At 48.9% G+C, this 18,379-nt stretch overlaps 2 protein-coding genes and 1 long non-coding RNA gene across 10 annotated transcripts in view; 1 reads left to right on the top strand and 2 right to left on the bottom strand.

Moving 5' to 3' along the window:
- SAMD4B (sterile alpha motif domain containing 4B) overlaps window positions 1–2,370 on the bottom strand; it is a 34,788-nt gene extending 32,418 nt beyond the window's left edge. Inside the window, exon 1 of one of the 2 annotated variants that reach the window (XM_083516178.1) lies at window positions 2,153–2,370. The gene's annotated coding sequence lies outside the window, so the exon portion shown is untranslated. The remainder of the gene's footprint in view (window positions 1–2,152) is intronic. The other variant, XM_083516179.1, reaches the window with a different exon arrangement.
- LOC310712949 overlaps window positions 1–18,379 on the bottom strand; it is a 2,318,697-nt gene that overhangs the window by 1,118,117 nt on the left and 1,182,201 nt on the right. The gene's annotated exons all lie outside the window — the stretch shown is intronic.
- GMFG (glia maturation factor gamma) overlaps window positions 2,656–18,379 on the top strand; it is a 29,994-nt gene continuing 14,270 nt past the window's right edge. Inside the window, exons 1-4 of one of the 7 annotated variants that reach the window (XM_083516388.1) lie at window positions 2,715–2,874; window positions 5,168–5,268; window positions 9,267–9,363; window positions 18,259–18,308. In XM_083516388.1, coding sequence (XP_083372514.1) covers window positions 5,209–5,268; window positions 9,267–9,363; window positions 18,259–18,308 — 207 coding nt within the window. In that variant the 5' untranslated portion in view covers window positions 2,715–2,874; window positions 5,168–5,208. Of the gene's footprint in view, window positions 2,691–2,713; window positions 2,875–5,167; window positions 5,269–7,284; window positions 7,820–9,266; window positions 9,364–18,258; window positions 18,309–18,379 lie in introns of those variants that run through there. The other 6 variants (XM_083516389.1, XM_083516392.1, XM_083516390.1 and 3 more) reach the window with 6 other exon arrangements.

Genomic DNA, 18,379 nt, shown 5'->3' with positions numbered 1-18,379 from the left:
GAAATTTTACATGTTTATGTGTTTGTTTGTTATTGTATTGTGTTTTGTTCGTGTTAAATATGTGTTAAAAAACCAATAAAAATTATTATAAAAAAAAAGAATGGATACCACAAATTGAGATTGAGAGAGATGGAAATGACAGCCAGCTGTTGGGAGATGCTCTAGCGCTAGATTTTAAGCACTGAGCAAGGAGCAGGGCTAGAGCCTGTCAAAGTCCTCCCTCTCATTTCTATGACTCCAGAACTCACCTTAGGGATTGAAGGTGGAGGAATCCTAAGAGATGGAATACAAACAATGGAGGAGAAAGCACAAGAACATGGCTAGATCAGAGCAATGCCACACCTAGCCTAGCATCCCTCAGGAAACAGGGCCTGAAAGCAACATCACCACCACCAGCCCAACACTGCCAATCTCCAGGATCTGGTCTGTTGAAGTGCACTGAACCCTGAGCACAGGAGGTTCCCCTTACTCATCACAGGTCCTTGGACGTTGGAATACCTCAGTTGGTAGAACATGGGACTCTTAATTTCAACGCCATGGGTTTGAGCCCCCTACTGGGCAACAGATTCCTGCATTGTGGGGGTTGGACAAGATGACCGTTGTGGTCCCTTCCGACTCAACAATTCTATGATCCTCACCTCCACCCAGATATGTCCAACCTTCTCTTAAACCCAGCTTTAATATTGGGGTGGGAGAGAAGAGTATTAAATATATTAAGAGTATTAAATAAATTGAATATATTAAATTTGGGAAAGTGATGAAAAGGGTGTGCAACAGGAGCTGGAATGTGAGGGGGGGTGACAGGCAAGGAGGGAGAACAGGGGTTCAGGCCCCCCACAGTGCGTATATAACATCAAGTACATGCATATCTCTATACTGGGGGTGGCGAAGAGAAGAGGCTTCAACACCTTAATTTTGGAAAGGGGCGGGTGGGGGTGGTGGGGAGCTGGGGCTGGAATGTGATGGGGTGGGGTGGGCAAGTGGGGAGGAGGGGAAACGGGCTCAGTACCCTCACCCCCCACCAAATTTGCACATGAATAACTCTATATGTGGGGGCAAAGGGGAGGAGGATTTATACCTTAAACTGGGAAAGGGGTAGGTGGGGCTGGAATATGATGAGGTGGGCATGTGGGGAGGAGGGGAAACGGGCTCACTACCCCCACCCCTGCCAAATTTGCACATGAATGCCTCTATATGTGGGGGCAAAGAGAAGGGGATTTAACACCTTGAACTGGGAAAGGGGTGGGTGGGGCTGGAATGTGATGAGGTGGGCAAGTGGGGAGGAGGGAAAACTGGGGTTCAGTACCCTCACCCCCACCCAATTTGCACATATGTGGGGGCAAAGGGGAGGAGGATTTATATCTTAAATTGGGAAAGGGGTGGGTGGGGGTGATGGGGAGCTGGGGCCGGAATGTGATGGGGTGGGCATGTGGGGAGGAGGGAAAACAGGGGCTCAGTACCCCCCCCCCCAATTTGCAAATGAATGCCTCTATATGTGGGGGCAAAAGAGAAGGGGACTTAACCTCTTAAACTAGGAACGGGATGGGTAGGGGTGATGGGGAGCTGGAATGTGATGGGGTGGGCAAGTGGGGAGGAGGGAAAGCTGGGGTTCAGTACCTTCACCCCCCACCCAATTTGCACATATGTGGGGGCAAAGGGGAGGAGGATTTATACCTTAATTTGGGAAAGGGGCTGGTGGGGGTGATGGGGAGCTGGAATGTGATGGGGTGGGCAAGTGGGGAGGAGGGCAAACAGAGGCTCAGTACCCCCCCAAATTTGCACATGAATGCCTCTATATGTGGGGGCAAAGAGAAGGGGATTTAACCCCTTAAACTGGGAAAGGGGCGGGTGGGGGTGATGGGGAGCAGGGCCTGGGGTGTGAGAAGGAGGCCCCTCCCAGCCCCCCTAAAGTGTGCCTATTTCCACATCTTTATACTGGTGGGGTGGGGGGCTCGGGAAGGGGCGTGTCCGCCGCCCAGCCCCTCCCCCAGGGGCGGGGCCTCCTGCACCTCCTGAGGACCACTGGGGAGGGGGAGGGGCCCTCAGGGCGGGGAGGGGGTGGGGGAGGGGGCGAGGCCCGCGGCTCCCCCTCAGGGCCCGCTCCCCCTCCGCCGCCGTCGTCGTCCCCACCGCTCCCCGGCGCCTCACTCACCGTCTCTGCGGCCCACGGCGGCCCCTCCGGGGAGAGGCAGAGGGAGGCGGGCAGGCAGGGCCGGCGCAAACACGCAAACACACGCACAGCGCCAGATACCACACACTCCAGAGGGCGGCGCGCGACGTCACAACGCACGGCGACGTCAGCGCGCCCGCGCCGGGACCCGCCCTCCGTCCCCGTCCCTCTTCCCCGCTCCAGTCCGCGGCGCCGTCGCCCCGCTACGTCACCTCCTCCCCACCTCCCTCGCCTCTCCATTGGCTAAGGCTGCCGCGCGTCAAGCGCCGACGGACAGCTGCCCGAGCCAGTGAGCGGCTTCCTCACAGAGGGTCGGGCGGGGAGCGTGAACTCCCACCTCCTCCAATAGGAGAGCGGAGCTTTCCAACCCCTTAATCCGAGGGAGGGAGAGAGATCAGCCCCACCCCACGCTTCTTCCGCCGCCACTGAGCGGCGGCGGAAGGCGGGCTTTGAGCTCCCGAGCCGCCAATGAGCTGGCGGGAAGGGGCGGTGGGGTGGGGATGGAGGCGTGGCCTCCGAAGTAACGCTCCGCCCCCTCCGCTCGCTTTTCCCGCCCAAAGCGTCTCCTCAGGCAACGACATTCCCTCGCTTTTAATTTTCTGAGGAATTTAAACCGCCCCTCACAAATATGGATATACTCGGTCCGATAAATAATATATTTTGACCCATATTCCGAACAATGGTGTATCAAGCACTACGTGCCCGTGCGTGTGTTCAATTTATATATTGAAAAAATAAATAATAGTTTTGGGTTCTGAGAGGCCAAGTGTTACCTGACATAAATTTATTCGTTCTTTTACTTCTCCTGGAAATAAAGAAGAAACTTAAACTGGCCGTTGCCCTCAAAGGAAATAAAACCTGTTCATTTATCCAGTCATAACCAGAAATGGGAAAATTTTCCACACGTGGACCGAATACAAGTTTATATGTATTGCATAAAACAGAATAAAATGCATTTCACCGTTAAAACAATGAGTAAAAACTCGTAACTTTCCCCCACAAACTTCATCATAGTTTGGCAAACGGCCTTAACTGGAAAAATCACACAAATATAAAATGTCCCAAGGGCCAAAAAACAACAACGAAAGAAATGTGATAATTTCTATGATATATGGTATGGTTTTATTGTATATACAAAGAATGAAGCACATGAAAGTGAATTACCCCCCAGTTTACGGCACAGTTTGTCGAGTATAGACCGGATAGGGTTTTATTTCATTTTATTTTCCACAGTAACAGAGAAAGTAAGCAATACAATAAAGCGAAACATGTCAACGTTAATGGAAAAGTCTATTACGGCTTGCCTGCTATTAGTACACGGCTAAGCTCCTAATATTGAAAATAGATTTTATATACAGTATTTATTTTTCGGATGAGCTCTTAGATCCTAATAACTTTCATTTGCTTCAGCTTTTTTATGCCTGAGACGCTTGTCCTTTTCCCTTCCCTGTGTTTGTTCATATTCTGAAATGCAATAAAAACACAATCTGAAATAAAAGGAAATAAAAATAGAATTCTATGATTCTATGTCCACAACGAGCAAAGAGGAATGTATAAAGAAACCCCACAATTCTCTTTGCCAAGGCTCTTAAAAAATCCCTGTTTGACAATGGCACAAACTCTCCTTCTTTGGAGGTTTTTAAGCAAAGGTTGGATATTATTTTATTATTTATAGCCCACCCATCTGGCTGGGTTTCCCAAGCCACTCTGGGCGGCCATCTGCCATGTTGATTCCTGCATTTCATTTTTTTTTAATAAGATATTTATTGAAAGTTTTTAAAAATACAAGTAAAAACAAAAGACAAACATACAAAATAACAAACAATTAAAAACACACATTAATTTTCAATAACATAACTTCCATACACTTATTTCCTCAGACCTCCTCATACTTCCCTTCTTTGTATTCCAGTTCAATTTGTTAATTCAGCAAATCCTTACCATTAAACTTTTACCCATTTATAATCCTTTTTTCATATCTCTTAAAGTATTACCGCTGGAAACCACTTAATTTCTATCCAACATCCTTCTAACATTCATTAATTTTACAATATTTCTTTAAATAGTCTTTAAATTTCTTCCAGTCTTCTTTCACCGACTCTTCTCCCTGGTCTCGGATTCTGCCAGTCATTTCCGCCAATTCCATATAGTCCATCACTTTCATCTGCCATTCTTCCAGGGTGGGTAGATCTTGTGTCTTCCAGTTCTTTGCGATGAGTATTCTTGCTGCTGCTGTAGCATTCATAAAGAAAGTTCTGTCCTTCTTTGGCACCAATTGGCCGACTATGCCCAGGAGAAAGGCCTCTGGTTTCTTCAAGAAGGTATACTTAAATACCTTTTTCAATTCATTATATATCATTTCCCAGAAAGCTTTAATCCTTGGGCACGTCCACCAAAGGTGAAAGAATGTACCTTCCGTTTCTTTACATTTCCAGCATTTATTATCGGGCAAATGATAGATTTTTGCAAGCTTGACTGGTGTCATGTACCACCTGTATATCATTTTCATAATATTCTCTCTTAGGGCATTACATGCCATAAACTTCATACCTGTGGTCCACAACTGTTCCCAGTCAGCAAACATAATGTTATGTCCAACATCCTGTGCCCATTTGATCATAGCAGATTTCACCGTTTCATCCTGAGTATTCCATTTTAACAGCAAGTTATACATTCTTGAAAGTATCTTAGTATTGGGATCTAGCAATTCTGTTTCCAGCTTTGATTCCTGCATTTCAGGGGGTTGGACTGGATGACCCGCGGGGTCCCTTCCAACTCTGCTATTTTATGATTCTGTGACCTAAGAAGTGGGAAAGGACCCAGTTCAAGGGTGTTTCCAAAGTCTGTGTCCTTTAGTGGAAGTCAATTATTTAGCAGCCATGGTGCACCCTGAGAATATAACAGGTGGACTAAAGCCCAGAACAAGCCCGGGCTTGCAAAAGAGGTTAAAAATAATAAGAAAATTGTTGGTTTTTTCCCCCCTGGCTGTGTCTGAAGCAAGAGGAAGACCATGCAAGTAGTACCGGTATGTCCTCTGCATGAAGATGGAAATTTTCTGTTGGGTGACAGAGAGGAGGACCTGCTCAACAGTCCAAGAGGTATTAAGGGAACACCTAGTTTATTTGATAGAATTCAGATATCCAGGGCCATGCTTCCAAGGGTACCAAAGCAGCTTGCAAATGTCATCTCATAGCTTCTGTCTATAATCTTTGAGAATTCTTGGAGAATTTGGACTGGAGGTGGGCAAATGTTGTTTCCATCTTCAAAAAGTGGAGAGGGGGCGGGGGAAAGACCGAGGCAACTACAGACCCGTCAGCTTAACCTCAACACCAGGAATAATAATAATAATAATAATAATAATAATAATAATAATTATTATTATTATTATTATTATTATTATTATTATTATTATTTATATCCCGCCCTCCCCAGCCAAAGCCGGGCTCAGAGCGGCTAACAACAGTAAAAATAGCACAGTTTACATAAAATCACAATCAATTAATTGAAATACATTCTAAAATCAATTTATTCTAAAATCAATTGAGAATCAAATTAATGGCAACCGTTGGGCTAGAGTTCTGTGAGAATTACAGAAGGAATGGGTCCTAGCACAGAAAAATCAAACAATCAGTCTGTGAGCACTTAGAAAAAGATGCTGTGATGACTAAGAGCTAGCATGGGTTTCACAAAAACAAGTCGTACCACAGTAATGTAATATATATATATAGAGAGAGAGAGTTACAAGCTTAGTGGATCAGGGGAATGCCATGGATGTAATGTATCTTAATTTCAGCAAGGTTTTCAGCAATGTCTTCCATTATATTCTTGCAGAGAAGCTAGTAAAATATGGTCTAGGTGATTTTATTGTTAGGTGGAATACTAGCTGGTTGACTGAGTGAACCCAAAGAGTGCTCACCAATGATTTCTTGTCTTCCTGGAAAGAAGTGACAAGTGTTGCAGGGTACTGCCCTGGGCCTCTTGATTTTCAACATCTTTATAAATGACTTGGATGAAGGAATTGAGGGGCTCCAGCGGTCTTAGTAAGGGACGCGGGTGGCACTGTGGGTTAAACCACAGAGCCTAGGACTTGCCGATCGGAAGGTCAGCGGTTCGAATCCCCGCGACGGGGTGAGCTCCCGTTGCTCGGTCCCAGCTCCTGCCAACCTAGCAGTTCGAAAGCACGTCAAAGTGCAAGTAGATAAATAGGTACCACTCCGGCGGGAAGGTAAATGGCATTTCCGTGCGCTGCTCTGGTTCGCCAGAAGTGGTTTAGTCATGCTGGCCACATGACCCGGAAGCTGTGCACCGGCTCCCTCGGCCAATAAAGCGAGATGAATGCCACAACCCCAGAGTCAGCCACAACTGGACCTAATGGTCAGGAGTCCCTTTAACTTTACCTTTAGTGGTCTTAGTAGACTACAAGCTTAACAAGAGTCAACAGTGTGATGCAGCAGCAAAAAAGCTAATGCAATTCTAGATAAACAGAAATCTAGTGTTCAGATCAAGGGAAGTCTCCCGCAGAAGGTTGTGGACTCTCCTTCCTTGGAGGTTTCTAAGCAGAGGTTGGGTGGCCATCTATCATGGATGCTTTATCTGAGATCCCTGCATTGCAGGCGGTTAGACTAGATGACTCTCCGTGCCCCTTCCAATTCTACGATTCTATTTCAGGTGCCATGCGCTGGTAGATTCATCAAGATTGGTGTGTCTCTCTTATTCAAGAAGTAGTCACTCTACCACAGTTCGAGAACTGTAGGTGAAGGTGAAATGTGATTAGCAACCATCACTTTTCAGTAATCTCAGTGCCAGTTACCTGGAGAGAAGTCATCAACTATGTACAATTGGGTGTTGGTACCAAAAGGGACGCGGGTGGCGCTGTGGTCTAAACCACAGAGCCTAGGGCTTGCCAATCAGAAGGTCGGCGGTTCGAATCCCAGCGACGGGGTGAGCTCCCGTTGCTCGGTCCCTGCTCCTGCCAACCTAGCAGTTCGAAAGCATGTCAGAGTGCAAGTAGATAAATAGGTACTGCTCCAGCGGGAAGGTAAACGGTGTTTCTGTGCGCTGCTCTGGTTCGCCAGAAGCGGCTTAGTCATGCTGGCTACATGACCTGGAAGCTGTACGCCAGCTCCCTCGGCCAGTAAAGCGAGATAAGTGCCGCAACCCCAGAGTCGGTCACGACTGGACCTAATGGTCTGGGGTCCCTTTACCTTACCAAAGCTAGATCACTCAGTCTCCTTTGGATGTTATTAGGCTGGTAACTGAATCCCTCTGTTCACGCCTACTTTCTGCTTGTGTCTGTCCTTCTGTTGAAAGGCCCAGCCTGATTTGAGTCTGATCCTGAACCCTCTAGGATCTTTCTTGTCCTCTGCCTGTGGCTTCCCCTTTCGTAACTGCGAATGGAAACCTTTAGCTTCTCTCTGGACTCCTCCCTACCACCAGCAATGACTTCCGCCCCAGCGGTCTTTCCTTTGCAGCTGTCAAGAGTGTGTGCCTGGCGGTGTTTCGCAAGTGCTGATGTTGAGCAGAGTGTGTCCTAACTAAAGCAAGAGCACAGAGATCTGCACATCCTGTCAGAAGGGCAAGCGGCTGAACCCAGAGCTGCAGCGTTTCAGCTGACACGGAGATAAGGCTGGAGAGACCTAAGGCAGAATGGTTAGCTGAAACAATTCTTAACGTGGGTCGGAAACAGTGGGTAGTGGGTGGTGGGTAGATTCTGCGCCATACTTGTGTTGAGCCGCTTTGAAAGTTTTTTTGTCGAAAATCTGACCTCTTTCCTTGCCACTCAGCCCTTCCTCCTTGTTATTATGCAAATAAGATGTCCAAAATATAGTGTTTCTAGCCTTTTCTTGTTCCAAAATTCTGCCTCCGTCCTTGAAGCTTTTGTTGTGGCTTGGAAGCCACATCTTGACAGTTGGCAGACATGAGCTTCCTGTGTGGTGTGTGCAAGCCTGAGTGGCAGATCAACCTTTCAAAATGAAGGGACCTTCTGATGTGGCGTTTGATATAAGAATGAACACACTTAAAACAACAGCAAAAAATATAGATTGTGGATTATGAGAAAAGGTGCTGAGCCTTGTAAGACCCCTTCAGCAATGGGTAGAGCTGCCGAAGGGCGAGACCTTGTCTCAGAATGCTTGAGAAGAGTTGGGACAAGTTTCTGTTTGGGATAGTTTTCTGTTATAAGAGACCCTGTTTGTGAAAAAGTGAGCTGAGATATGGGTGGACAGGTTGCAGGGTCTTGCAGAGAGCTTTGGCTTGGAGAGCATCCTAATAGAGACCCAGAGGTTTATCCACTATGGCACCGAACTGTGTTTTGCAAGTGCTGTTAAGCAAGTGTTTTGCAGAGGGAGCTGGGAAAGCTGAGTAACCCAAACCAACCAACGCAGATAAGTATGGAAAGAAAATATGAATCCTTATGACACAAATGTGGGGGGTAAATAACAAAAGAATCAGCTGGGTGCCTCTCTCCAGCAGAGAGAGCCCTCAGTAGCAATGCTTAAACTCACAAAGTTAAGCAGCACTGTGAAGTGTTAGGACAGTAGGCTGTTAAACTTTTTGCATAAGTCATTTAGTCTGTTTGCAAACTGCTTCCCTCTTTCTGCCTCTCTTGCAATGAGCAGACCACACTGTTAAGTAAGTTTAAAATGCTTTACTAACAAAACGTTACAAAGATCAGATTCATGCATTTATCTAAGCAGCAGCAGGAAAGACACAGGCAGAATACTCTTGGGTGGAAAATACAGAAAGATAGCTTCAGACATGTGCTCTAAGCTTGGAGCTTGCTTGCTTATGCACGTCATCCTTGCTCAGTTACATCATGCAGAGAGGGGGAGAAATGAACAGGAAGAGAAGGCTTCACTTCCTTCCTCATCAGAGAAGAGGGAGGCATGACCTAACTGAGTCTAGGAAATGCAGCTCTATTGCCTTAACCCCTTAATGCACTGACTAGCAGTCATGCATAGTTAAAGTTTGCTTGCAATTTCCCACAGTTAGTTCTAGAGGAGATGAGACTATGCCATGGTCATCAGGGCAATGAAATAACAAGGAGAACGGCCTGCTTGATTGGAGGAGAAAACCCACATTGCCTTTTCCATTGCAGTCAGATTCTCTGGTTGTGTGTGACGTGGATCCAGAGCTGAAGGAGAAACTAAAGAAGTTCCGGTTCCGGAAGGAGACTAACAATGCAGCCATAATGAGTGAGTTTACTGTCCCGCATGCCACCTCCCTATTTTTTCCCTAAGATTGGGGGCTATGGTATTGTGGCTTGGCACACCTGCCATAGAAACATAGGAAGCTGGAATCAGACCACCTAGCACGGTCACCTAGCTGACAGCTGTCTAAACTGAGTGACAACGGCTCTTCTGGCTTTCTGGCAGTGTTCTCTCACAGTTCTACTTGGAAATGTGATTGGCATTTAACTACTCCTAAATAAATAAATTAAGGGACGCTGTGGGTTAAACCACTGAACCTAGGACTTGCGGATCAGAAGGTCAGCAGTTTGAATCCCCATGACGAGGTGAGCTCCCATTGCTCGGTCCCTGCTCCTGCCAACCTAACAGTTCGAAAGCACGTCAAAGTGCAAATAGATAAATAGATAAATACCTTCCGGCAGGAAGGTAAACGGCGTTTCCGTGCGCTGCTCTGGTTCGCCAGAAGCGGCTTAGTCATGCTGGCCACATGACCCGGAAGCTGTACGCCGGCTCCCTCGGCCAGTAAAGCGAGATGAGCACCACAACCCCAGAGTCGGCCATGACTGGACCTAAGGATCAGGGGTCCCTTTACCTTTACCTTTAAATAAATAAATGAATAAAAATTGGGATCTTCTGCATACACAGCAGATGCCCTACTACTGCCGCCGAGACCATATAACACCAGTCTTGAAAGACCTACATTGGCTCCCAGTACGTTTCCGAGCACAGTTCAAAGTGTTGGTGCTGACCTTTAAAGCCCTAAACGGCCTTGGTCCAGTATACCTGAAGGAGCGTCTCCACCCCCATCATTCTGCCCGGACGCTGAGGTCCTGCTCTGAGGGCCTTCTGGCGGTTCCCTCATTGCGAGAAGCAAAGCTACAGGGAACCAGGCAGAGGGCCTTCTCGGTAGTGGCACCCGCCCTGTGGAACGCCCTCCCACCAGATGTCAAAGCGATAAACAACTACCTGACATTCAGAAGACATCTTAAGGCAGCCCTGTTCAGGGAAGTTTTTAACGTGTGATATTTTAGTGTATTTTTGGTTTTTATGGAAGCCGCCCAGAGTGGCTGGGGAGGCCCAGCCAGATGGGCGGGGTATAAATAATAAATTATTATTATTATTATTATTATTATTATTATTATTATTATTACTACTGAGCTACAGCTCTTCCCCACCCAGTGCAAAACAGATGGGCTGCCCCACATCTCACAAGTGAGGACGGCAGTCTCCTAAGCAGGCATCGTAAACAGCTTAGTACAAGGTGGTACCTAAATACTGGTGCCTTTCAGGCCTTTGTGCTTCGTCAGGGAATGCTTTTAAAAAGAAAATAGAAACGAGCGCAGTTCTCTGATGTCAGGGAACTGCCATCAGAGCATCAGGTGGTGGAGGGACTCAGGCAGGATGAAAGAGACTCAACTGCTGAAGCAGGGACCAGCAGGGGGAGGAGTGGGTCTCTGAGGGAATGCGAGCAGGAGGGAGGGCTCAGGGAGGCTTCCAGCGAGAACAGTGGGGAGGTATCGGAGTCTCCCATAGGGAGACCCACACCTCGCAGGAAACTGTCACGCCGTGAGTCCAGGAGACGCGTTTCCGTTAAGGAACTTCTTTGCTGGAAACGCTTCCGCAGACAGCCACTGTCGGACTCTACTAGTGACTAGAGCAGACATGTCTGAGGAGCTCCATCACACACGGAGGTTTGTGGGGTCGCACAAACTCTGAGGGAGCACGTTTTCACGCACAAGCAGCTAATCAAACCCTCACAGCAGTCCGACAGTCTTTGTACGCTGCCTGTGCAAGAGAAGGCGTCATGAGCGAACCAACCGGAACCGGAGGAGCAGGGGCTGGAGCTGGTCCAAGCTTGGAAGATAGATACCGAGCGTTGGAGGTTCAACTGGCCCTGCAGACGGCGAGGTTGGAGGAGAGAAGGGCTCAGGATGCAGACAAGAAGGGGAGAGCCACGCAATTCCCCAGAAAGGTACCAGGATTGGTGCAGAAATTTGGGGGGGACCCCAAGGACTACCATGCTTTTAGGACAGAGATGCAATATGCCCTTAATGTGCAGTTCGATGAGTTCCCTGATGAGGAATCGCGAGTTGCTTTTGTAATTGGGCATCTTGAGAAAGGGGCTAGAGACTGGGTTCGACCCCTAATGGCAACGCACAATGACATACTAAAGGACACAATGAAGTTCTTTCGTGCAATGGATATCATGTTTTCCAGCGATATTGAGGAAGGGGTGGTGCGCAGACAGCTAATGGCTTGTAAGCAGGGAAGTCGATCTGTCCGTGAATATTGGACTGAGTTTACCATGCTGATTCACAGACTGAGTTGGGATTTATCGGCGGCACCCGTTCAAATGCTATTTGAAGAAGGTCTTTCTTCGGGGGTGAAAGACGAGCTGGCACGGAGCCCCAGGGCGGAGTCTATGGATCAGCTGACCAAATCTGCGCTGACCATAGGAGCGCGGCAGGAGGCAAGAGCCTTGGAGAGGCGGGAAGGGAGAGGGGAACGTTGGAAGGAGTTCCGCATTCCAGACATTCCTGAGCCAGCTTTCCCGCCGGCAGAGCCGATGGAAATCGGAACAGCGCGCGCGCGCGCATTTTCAAAAACCAGCGAGGGAGCTAAGAAGGAGGGAAAGGGCCCCCGGAAATGCTATCTCTGCCAACAGCCAGGCCACTTTGCCAGAGTCTGCCCCCAGAGGAAGGAATGGCAAGGGATGGTGGGAGCTGTTGAGGGGGGAGAAGAAGGGGGAGCGGAGCAGGTAAAAGCCAACGCCTGGTTGCCACAATTGGGGCACTGCAGCCAGGCCAAAGAGCAGTGAAAGTGCCCGTGCCAGAAGCTCCTCGACCTGCTCTAGTGATTGAAGTGTCGCTAGAGCTGCAGAATGGGCACCCCCTAAAAATAAAGGCGCTATTGGACTCAGGCAGCTCCTGCAATTTTATGAGCAAGGAGTTTGCTGCTGAACACCAGATACAGACCATCCCTTTAAGCAACCCCCTGCAGGTGACCACGATTGATGGCAGGGAGTTGTTGGGAGGAGGAGTCCGCTTGCAGACTGTCCCAATGATAATGAGGGTGGCAAGGCACACAGAACTGATAGCGTTTAATGTGGCCACCCTGGGAGGCGCTCCCATTATTTTGGGAATGAGCTGGCTAGCTCTACATGATCCGCTGGTTGGCTGGCATCAAAGAGTGGTGTCCTTTGGTTCAGCACATTGCCTAGAACACTGCAAAGGGGAGAAGGGTTCAGCAGGGGCCCAAGCCACCCTAGCAGGGACTGAAGTAATGGGGAAGGTGAAGGTACCACCACAGTATGCAGATCTCAGCGACGTGTTCAGCGAGAAGGAAGCTGACCAACTACCACCTCATAGACCCTTTGATTGTCAGATCAATTTACTCCCAGGAGCACAGCTTCCCGTGGGCAAGTTGTATGCCATGTCAGACAGGGAAATGCAGGAGTTGCGAGGGTTCATTGACAAGAACCTGAAGAGAGGCTTCATCAGAGAGTCCAAAGCAGCAGGGGGGAGCCCAGTGTTCTTTGTGGACAAAAAAAATGCGGACAAGCCGAGACTTGTATGTGATTTTAGGCGGCTGAATGCAGTGACTGAACCGGTGGCGTTCCCTATGCCCAGAATTGATGATATTTTGACCAGGGTGAGGAAGGGAAAGATTTTCACAAAGCTGGATCTAAGGGGGGCGTACAACCTGATACGCATAAGGAAAGGGGATGAATGGAAAACCACCATGTTTACCCCTTTGGGGGCGTTTGAATACCTCGTTATGCCATTTGGATTACAAGCAGGCTCCGCGTGTTTTCAATCTTTTATGAACCACGTGCTGGGCCCTTTGCTCTACAAGAATTGCGTTGCCTTTCTAGATGATGTGTTGGTGTATTCTGAGAATGAGGAGCAACATGTGAGAGACGTCAGAGAAGTGTTGAGCAGACTGCAAGCCAACAGGCTGTGGGTCAAACTGGAGAAGTGTCGGTTCCATACCAAGGAGGTGGAATTCCTGGGGTACCGCCTGTCAGACAAGGGATTGGCCATGGATCCCGGCAAGGTACAGGCAGTGCTGGAATGGAAAACACCCAAAACCAAGAAGGATGTGCAGAGGTTCCTAGGGTTTGGAAACTTTTATCGTAAGTTCATCCGCAACTTCGCCCATCTGACGGCGCCCATCACTGACTGTCTCAGCAGTAAAAAGAAGTTTGTATGGACGGCGGAGGCGGAGCGAGCGTTTGAGGAACTGAAAAGGGCCTTCGCCTCTGAAGAACAACTTCTGCATGTGGATTTACGAAAGAAGCTAAGGGTTGAAACAGACGCATCTGACAGAGCCATAGGGGCGGTGCTTCTTCTGCAGCCGGGGAAGGAGGAGTCAGAGTGGCGTCCGTGTGCCTTCTTCTCGCGGAAGCTGAACAAATCCGAGAGGAACTACACGGTGTACGACCGAGAACTGCTTGCTATTCATGAGGCGTTCCGGAGATGGAGGCATCTGCTAGTTGGTGCACAACATAAAGTGCAAGTGTGCACGGACCATAAAAATCTAGAGTACTGGAGAACGGCGCGAGTGCTCAACCAAAGGCAGTTGAGATGGGCCCAAGAGTTCTCCAAATTTAACTTTGAGATTTGTTATGTGCCAGGCCCAGAGAATGTTAGGGCGGACGCTCTCTCACGCAAACCTGAATATTTGGAGGGGGAGGGAGCACCCGAAGAAACCCATATCATTCCAGAGGACCGCTGGGTGTGTGGGGCGACTTTGGTGGGGCAAAGGGAATTGGTAGAGGGTACGGTGCAGGATGCATACGCCCAGGGGAAACTCAGGGATCTCAGAGGGGAGGAAGACAAATCCGGTGGTTTTGAGGAGAGAAATGGGGCATTGTATTATAAGGGAGCGTTATATATACCTGAAGGGGAATTGAGGGAGAAGGTACTCAAGCAGCTGCACGATAGCCCCACAGCAGGGCACTTTGGGCAACACAAAACCATGTGGCTGGTTACCAGGGAATTTTGGTGGCCCAAGGTCAGGGAAGATGTGCGGGAGTATGTGAGAGGGTGTGAACAATGCCAAAGAGCCAAGGGGGAGAGGCAGGCGCCGGCTGGTTTATTAGAACCACTGCCCACACCTGAGAGACCGTGGGAAGCAGTGGCAATAGATTTCATGACTGATCTGCCAAGGTCTAGAGGGAAAACAGCCATCATGGTTGTAGTAGACCTGTTAACTAAAATGGCCCACTTCATAGCCTGCTCACATGCGGTTACAGCAGAAGAAACCGCCAAATTGTTTGTAGAGAATGTGTTTAGGTTGCATGGCGCCCCCTTGAGGGTGGTTTCAGACCGAGGGAAACAATTTACTTCCAGGTTCTGGAGGAAGCTCATGAGCTTACTGCATGTAGAGGTTAATTTCTCGACGGCCCGTCATCCTGAAACCAACGGGCAGGCGGAAAGAGCAAATGGGGTTCTCCAACAATATTTGAGGTGTTATGTTAATGACAGAGAGAATGATTGGGTGGAGAAGTTGGCGTTGGCAGAATTTGCCTACAACAATGCAGAGAACGTGTCCACGGGGATGAGCCCCTTTTTGGCTAATCACGGGTGCCATCCCAGAGCCTTCCCAGGGGGGGAGGGGGAGAACTGGAGCGTTCCAGCTGCAGAACAGTTCGTGGAAGAAATGGAAGCGATCCATCGCCAGCTCCAACTCAATTTAAACAGGGCTAAGGAGGAATATAAGAGGCAGGCAGACAAAAACAGAAGGGAAGGTGAAAGCATCAGGGTGGGGGACCAGGTGTGGCTGTCAACCCAAGGGTTGCCATTCAAAGGAGGTTGTAAGAAATTAAGAACCAAAAGGCTGGGTCCGTTTGAAGTCATACAGCAGGTCAATCCAGTGGCTTTCAGGCTCCGGTTACCGAACCACATGAAGCTGCACCCAGTTTTTCACAGGTCGTTGCTGTCACCGTATAGAGGAGACAGTGAGGGGAGGGTCACTAGGGGACCAGCAATGGAGGAGAAGGAACACAGCTACCATGTAGCGGAGATCCTCGATTCCAGGTGGAAGGGAGATCAAGTAGAGTATTTGGTAATGTGGGAAGGGGAACCGGAGTCGGAAAACACCTGGGTTAGGGCAGAGGATGTCAATGACGAGGTTTTAATAGAGACTTTTCATCAGAGGTTCCCACGTAAACCTCAGCCTGTAGCGAGGTTCCGAAGGGAATACTTTGCCACCACCGACGAGGAAGAGGAGTTGGAGGGGTTCCCAGATTCTGAAGAGGAGGAGGATTCAGCTGGCCAGGACGACGATCGATGGAGAGAATTGTTCGAGACGTCAGAAGATGAGGAAGATTCGTTTCGGGGTTTTAGCCCTTCACCTCCCAGGGGGGAGGAATTGGGAGGGGGTGAGGGGGGCCCTGGAGGGGAGGTGGATGTCAGGGAACTGCCATCAGAGCATCAGGTGGTGGAGGGACTCAGGCAGGATGAAAGAGACTCAACTGCTGAAGCAGGGACCAGCAGGGGGAGGAGTGGGTCTCTGAGGGAATGCGAGCAGGAGGGAGGGCTCAGGGAGGCTTCCAGCGAGAACAGTGGGGAGGTATCGGAGTCTCCCATAGGGAGACCCACACCTCGCAGGAAACTGTCACGCCGTGAGTCCAGGAGACGCGTTTCCGTTAAGGAACTTCTTTGCTGGAAACGCTTCCGCAGACAGCCACTGTCGGACTCTACTAGTGACTAGAGCAGACATGTCTGAGGAGCTCCATCACACACGGAGGTTTGTGGGGTCGCACAAACTCTGAGGGAGCACGTTTTCACGCACAAGCAGCTAATCAAACCCTCACATCTGACAATGCGGTGTTTGTCTTTTCTAACCTGAGAAGCCTGAGGCATACCAGCTTGAAATGTGCTGGGGATCTGTGCACCTTGTATTAAAGTGGCTTTGATGCCGATGGAACGTCTGTTGGCAGCGGCATTGGCAATTCTTAACTGTAGTTAATCAGGTGTCACTGATAAACTAGAAGGGGATGTAGCTGATAAACTAGAAGGGGGTGTAGATAAACTAGCTGTTGGCTGTAGTCCTTCTGCATACCATTAGGCCACTGACTTAAGGGCCATTTCAGTCTCACCAGCAGTTCTCTGGCTCACAGCTCCCCTCACCTGCCCCGCAAAGTAATTTGTGAAGGCGAGGGAGCTTGGGCTTGGCTTTGATGTATTTATTTATTTAGTGCTCTTGTATCATGCTTTAAATCACCCAAGTGACCTCAAAGCAGTTTCCATACCAACAAATAAAACAAAATCATTAAAAATTCACGGGACACAATTAAAATATCAATAACGAAACCACAAAAGATCAGTGCTATAATGCAGAACAGACTCAAGGCACAAAACAGTCTAACCTATGGCCTCTGGAAGCTGGAGAAAAACAAACGACTTTTCACTAAGCAGTAGCAGCAAAAACCCATCAGTATCACGGGAACATAGGGATATCGGACGCTGCCTTATACAGAGTCAGGCCATTGGACAGATTTCAGGACAGATGAGAGAAAGTCCTTCTTCGTTCATGCAGCGTATAGTTAAACAGTGCAACTCCCTCCCACAAGAGGCGCTGATGGCCACCAATCTAAAAAGGTAAAGGTAAAGGGACCCCTGATAGTTAAGTCCAGTCGCGGACGACTCTGGGGTTGCGGCGCTCATCTCGCTTTACTGGCTGAGGAGCCGATGTTTGTCTGCAGGCAGGTTTTCCGGGTCATGTGGCCAGCAGGACTAAGCCACTTCTGGCGAACCAGAGCAGCGCATGGAAACGCCGTTTACCTTCCCGCCGGAGTGGTACCTATTTATCTACTTGCACTTTGAGGTGCTTTCGAACTGCTAGGTTGGCAGGAGCAGGGACTGAGCAACAGGAGCTCACTCCGTCATGGGGATTTGAACCGCCAACCTTCTGATTGGCAAGCCCTAGGTTATGTGGTTTAGACCACAGCGCCACCTGTGTCCCTAAATACCCTTTAAAGGTAAAGGTAAAGAGACCCCTGACCATTAGGTCCAGTCACGGATGACTCTAGAGTTGTGGCACTCAGCTCACTTTACTGGCCGAGGGAGCCGGCATCCAGCTTCCGGGTCATGTGGCCAGCAGGACTAAGCCGCTTCTGGCAAACCAGAGCAGCGCATGGAAACGCCGTTTACCTTCCCGCCAGAGCGGTACCTATTTATTTACTTGCACTTTGATGTGCTTTCGAACTGCTAGGTTGGCAGGAGCAGGGACCGAGCAAAGGGAGCTCACCCCGTCATGGGGATTCGAACTGCCGACCTTCCGATCGGCAAGCCCAAGAGGCTCAGGGATTTAGACCACAGCGCCATCCCTGGCCACCAATCTAGATGGCTTTAAAAGAGGATTGGGCAAATTCATGGAGGAGAATGCTGTATGCGGCTATTATCGAAGGTGGCTGTGCTCTGCCTCTAGCAGCTGGCAGCAGTGCTTCTGAATTTACGGGTTTTCCATACAGTGGTACCTCTGGTTACGTACTTAATTCGTTCCGGAGGTCTGTTCTTAACCTGAAACTGTTCTTAACCTGAAGCACCACTTTAGCTAATGGGGCCTCCTGCTGCTACCGCACGATTTCTGTTCTCATCCTGAAGCAAAGTTCTTCACCCGAGGTACTATTTCTGGGTTAGAGGAGTCTGTAACCTGAAGCATCTGTAACCTGAAGTGTATGTAACCTGAGGTACCACTGTAATGTGAAGCTGGCTTGGCCAGTGTGACTAGATGGGTCCTTGGCCTGATCCAGGAGGCTTCTCTTATGCCCAACTAGCTCAGTATTTTCTACAGTGACTGGCAGTGGTTCTCTGGGGAACTTGCACATGCAAAGCAGAACTTTCTAAGAATGGAGAAATCCCCTTACTAGGTTTTTGTCTCCTCTCTCCTCAGTGAAGGTGGACAAAGACAGGCAACTGGTGGTGCTGGAGGAAGAATTCCAGGTATGTAAAACCTTTCCACTTCTTTTTTCTATTTAAAATGAGAATCATTCCTCCTGCTTTACTTTTTTTTA

This window comes from Podarcis liolepis (assembly GCF_965112155.1).
Source record: "Podarcis liolepis genome assembly, chromosome: 7".
Classification (NCBI taxonomy): Eukaryota; Metazoa; Chordata; class Lepidosauria; order Squamata; family Lacertidae; genus Podarcis; species Podarcis liolepis.
This window is presented reverse-complemented; position numbering and strand designations above follow the sequence as displayed.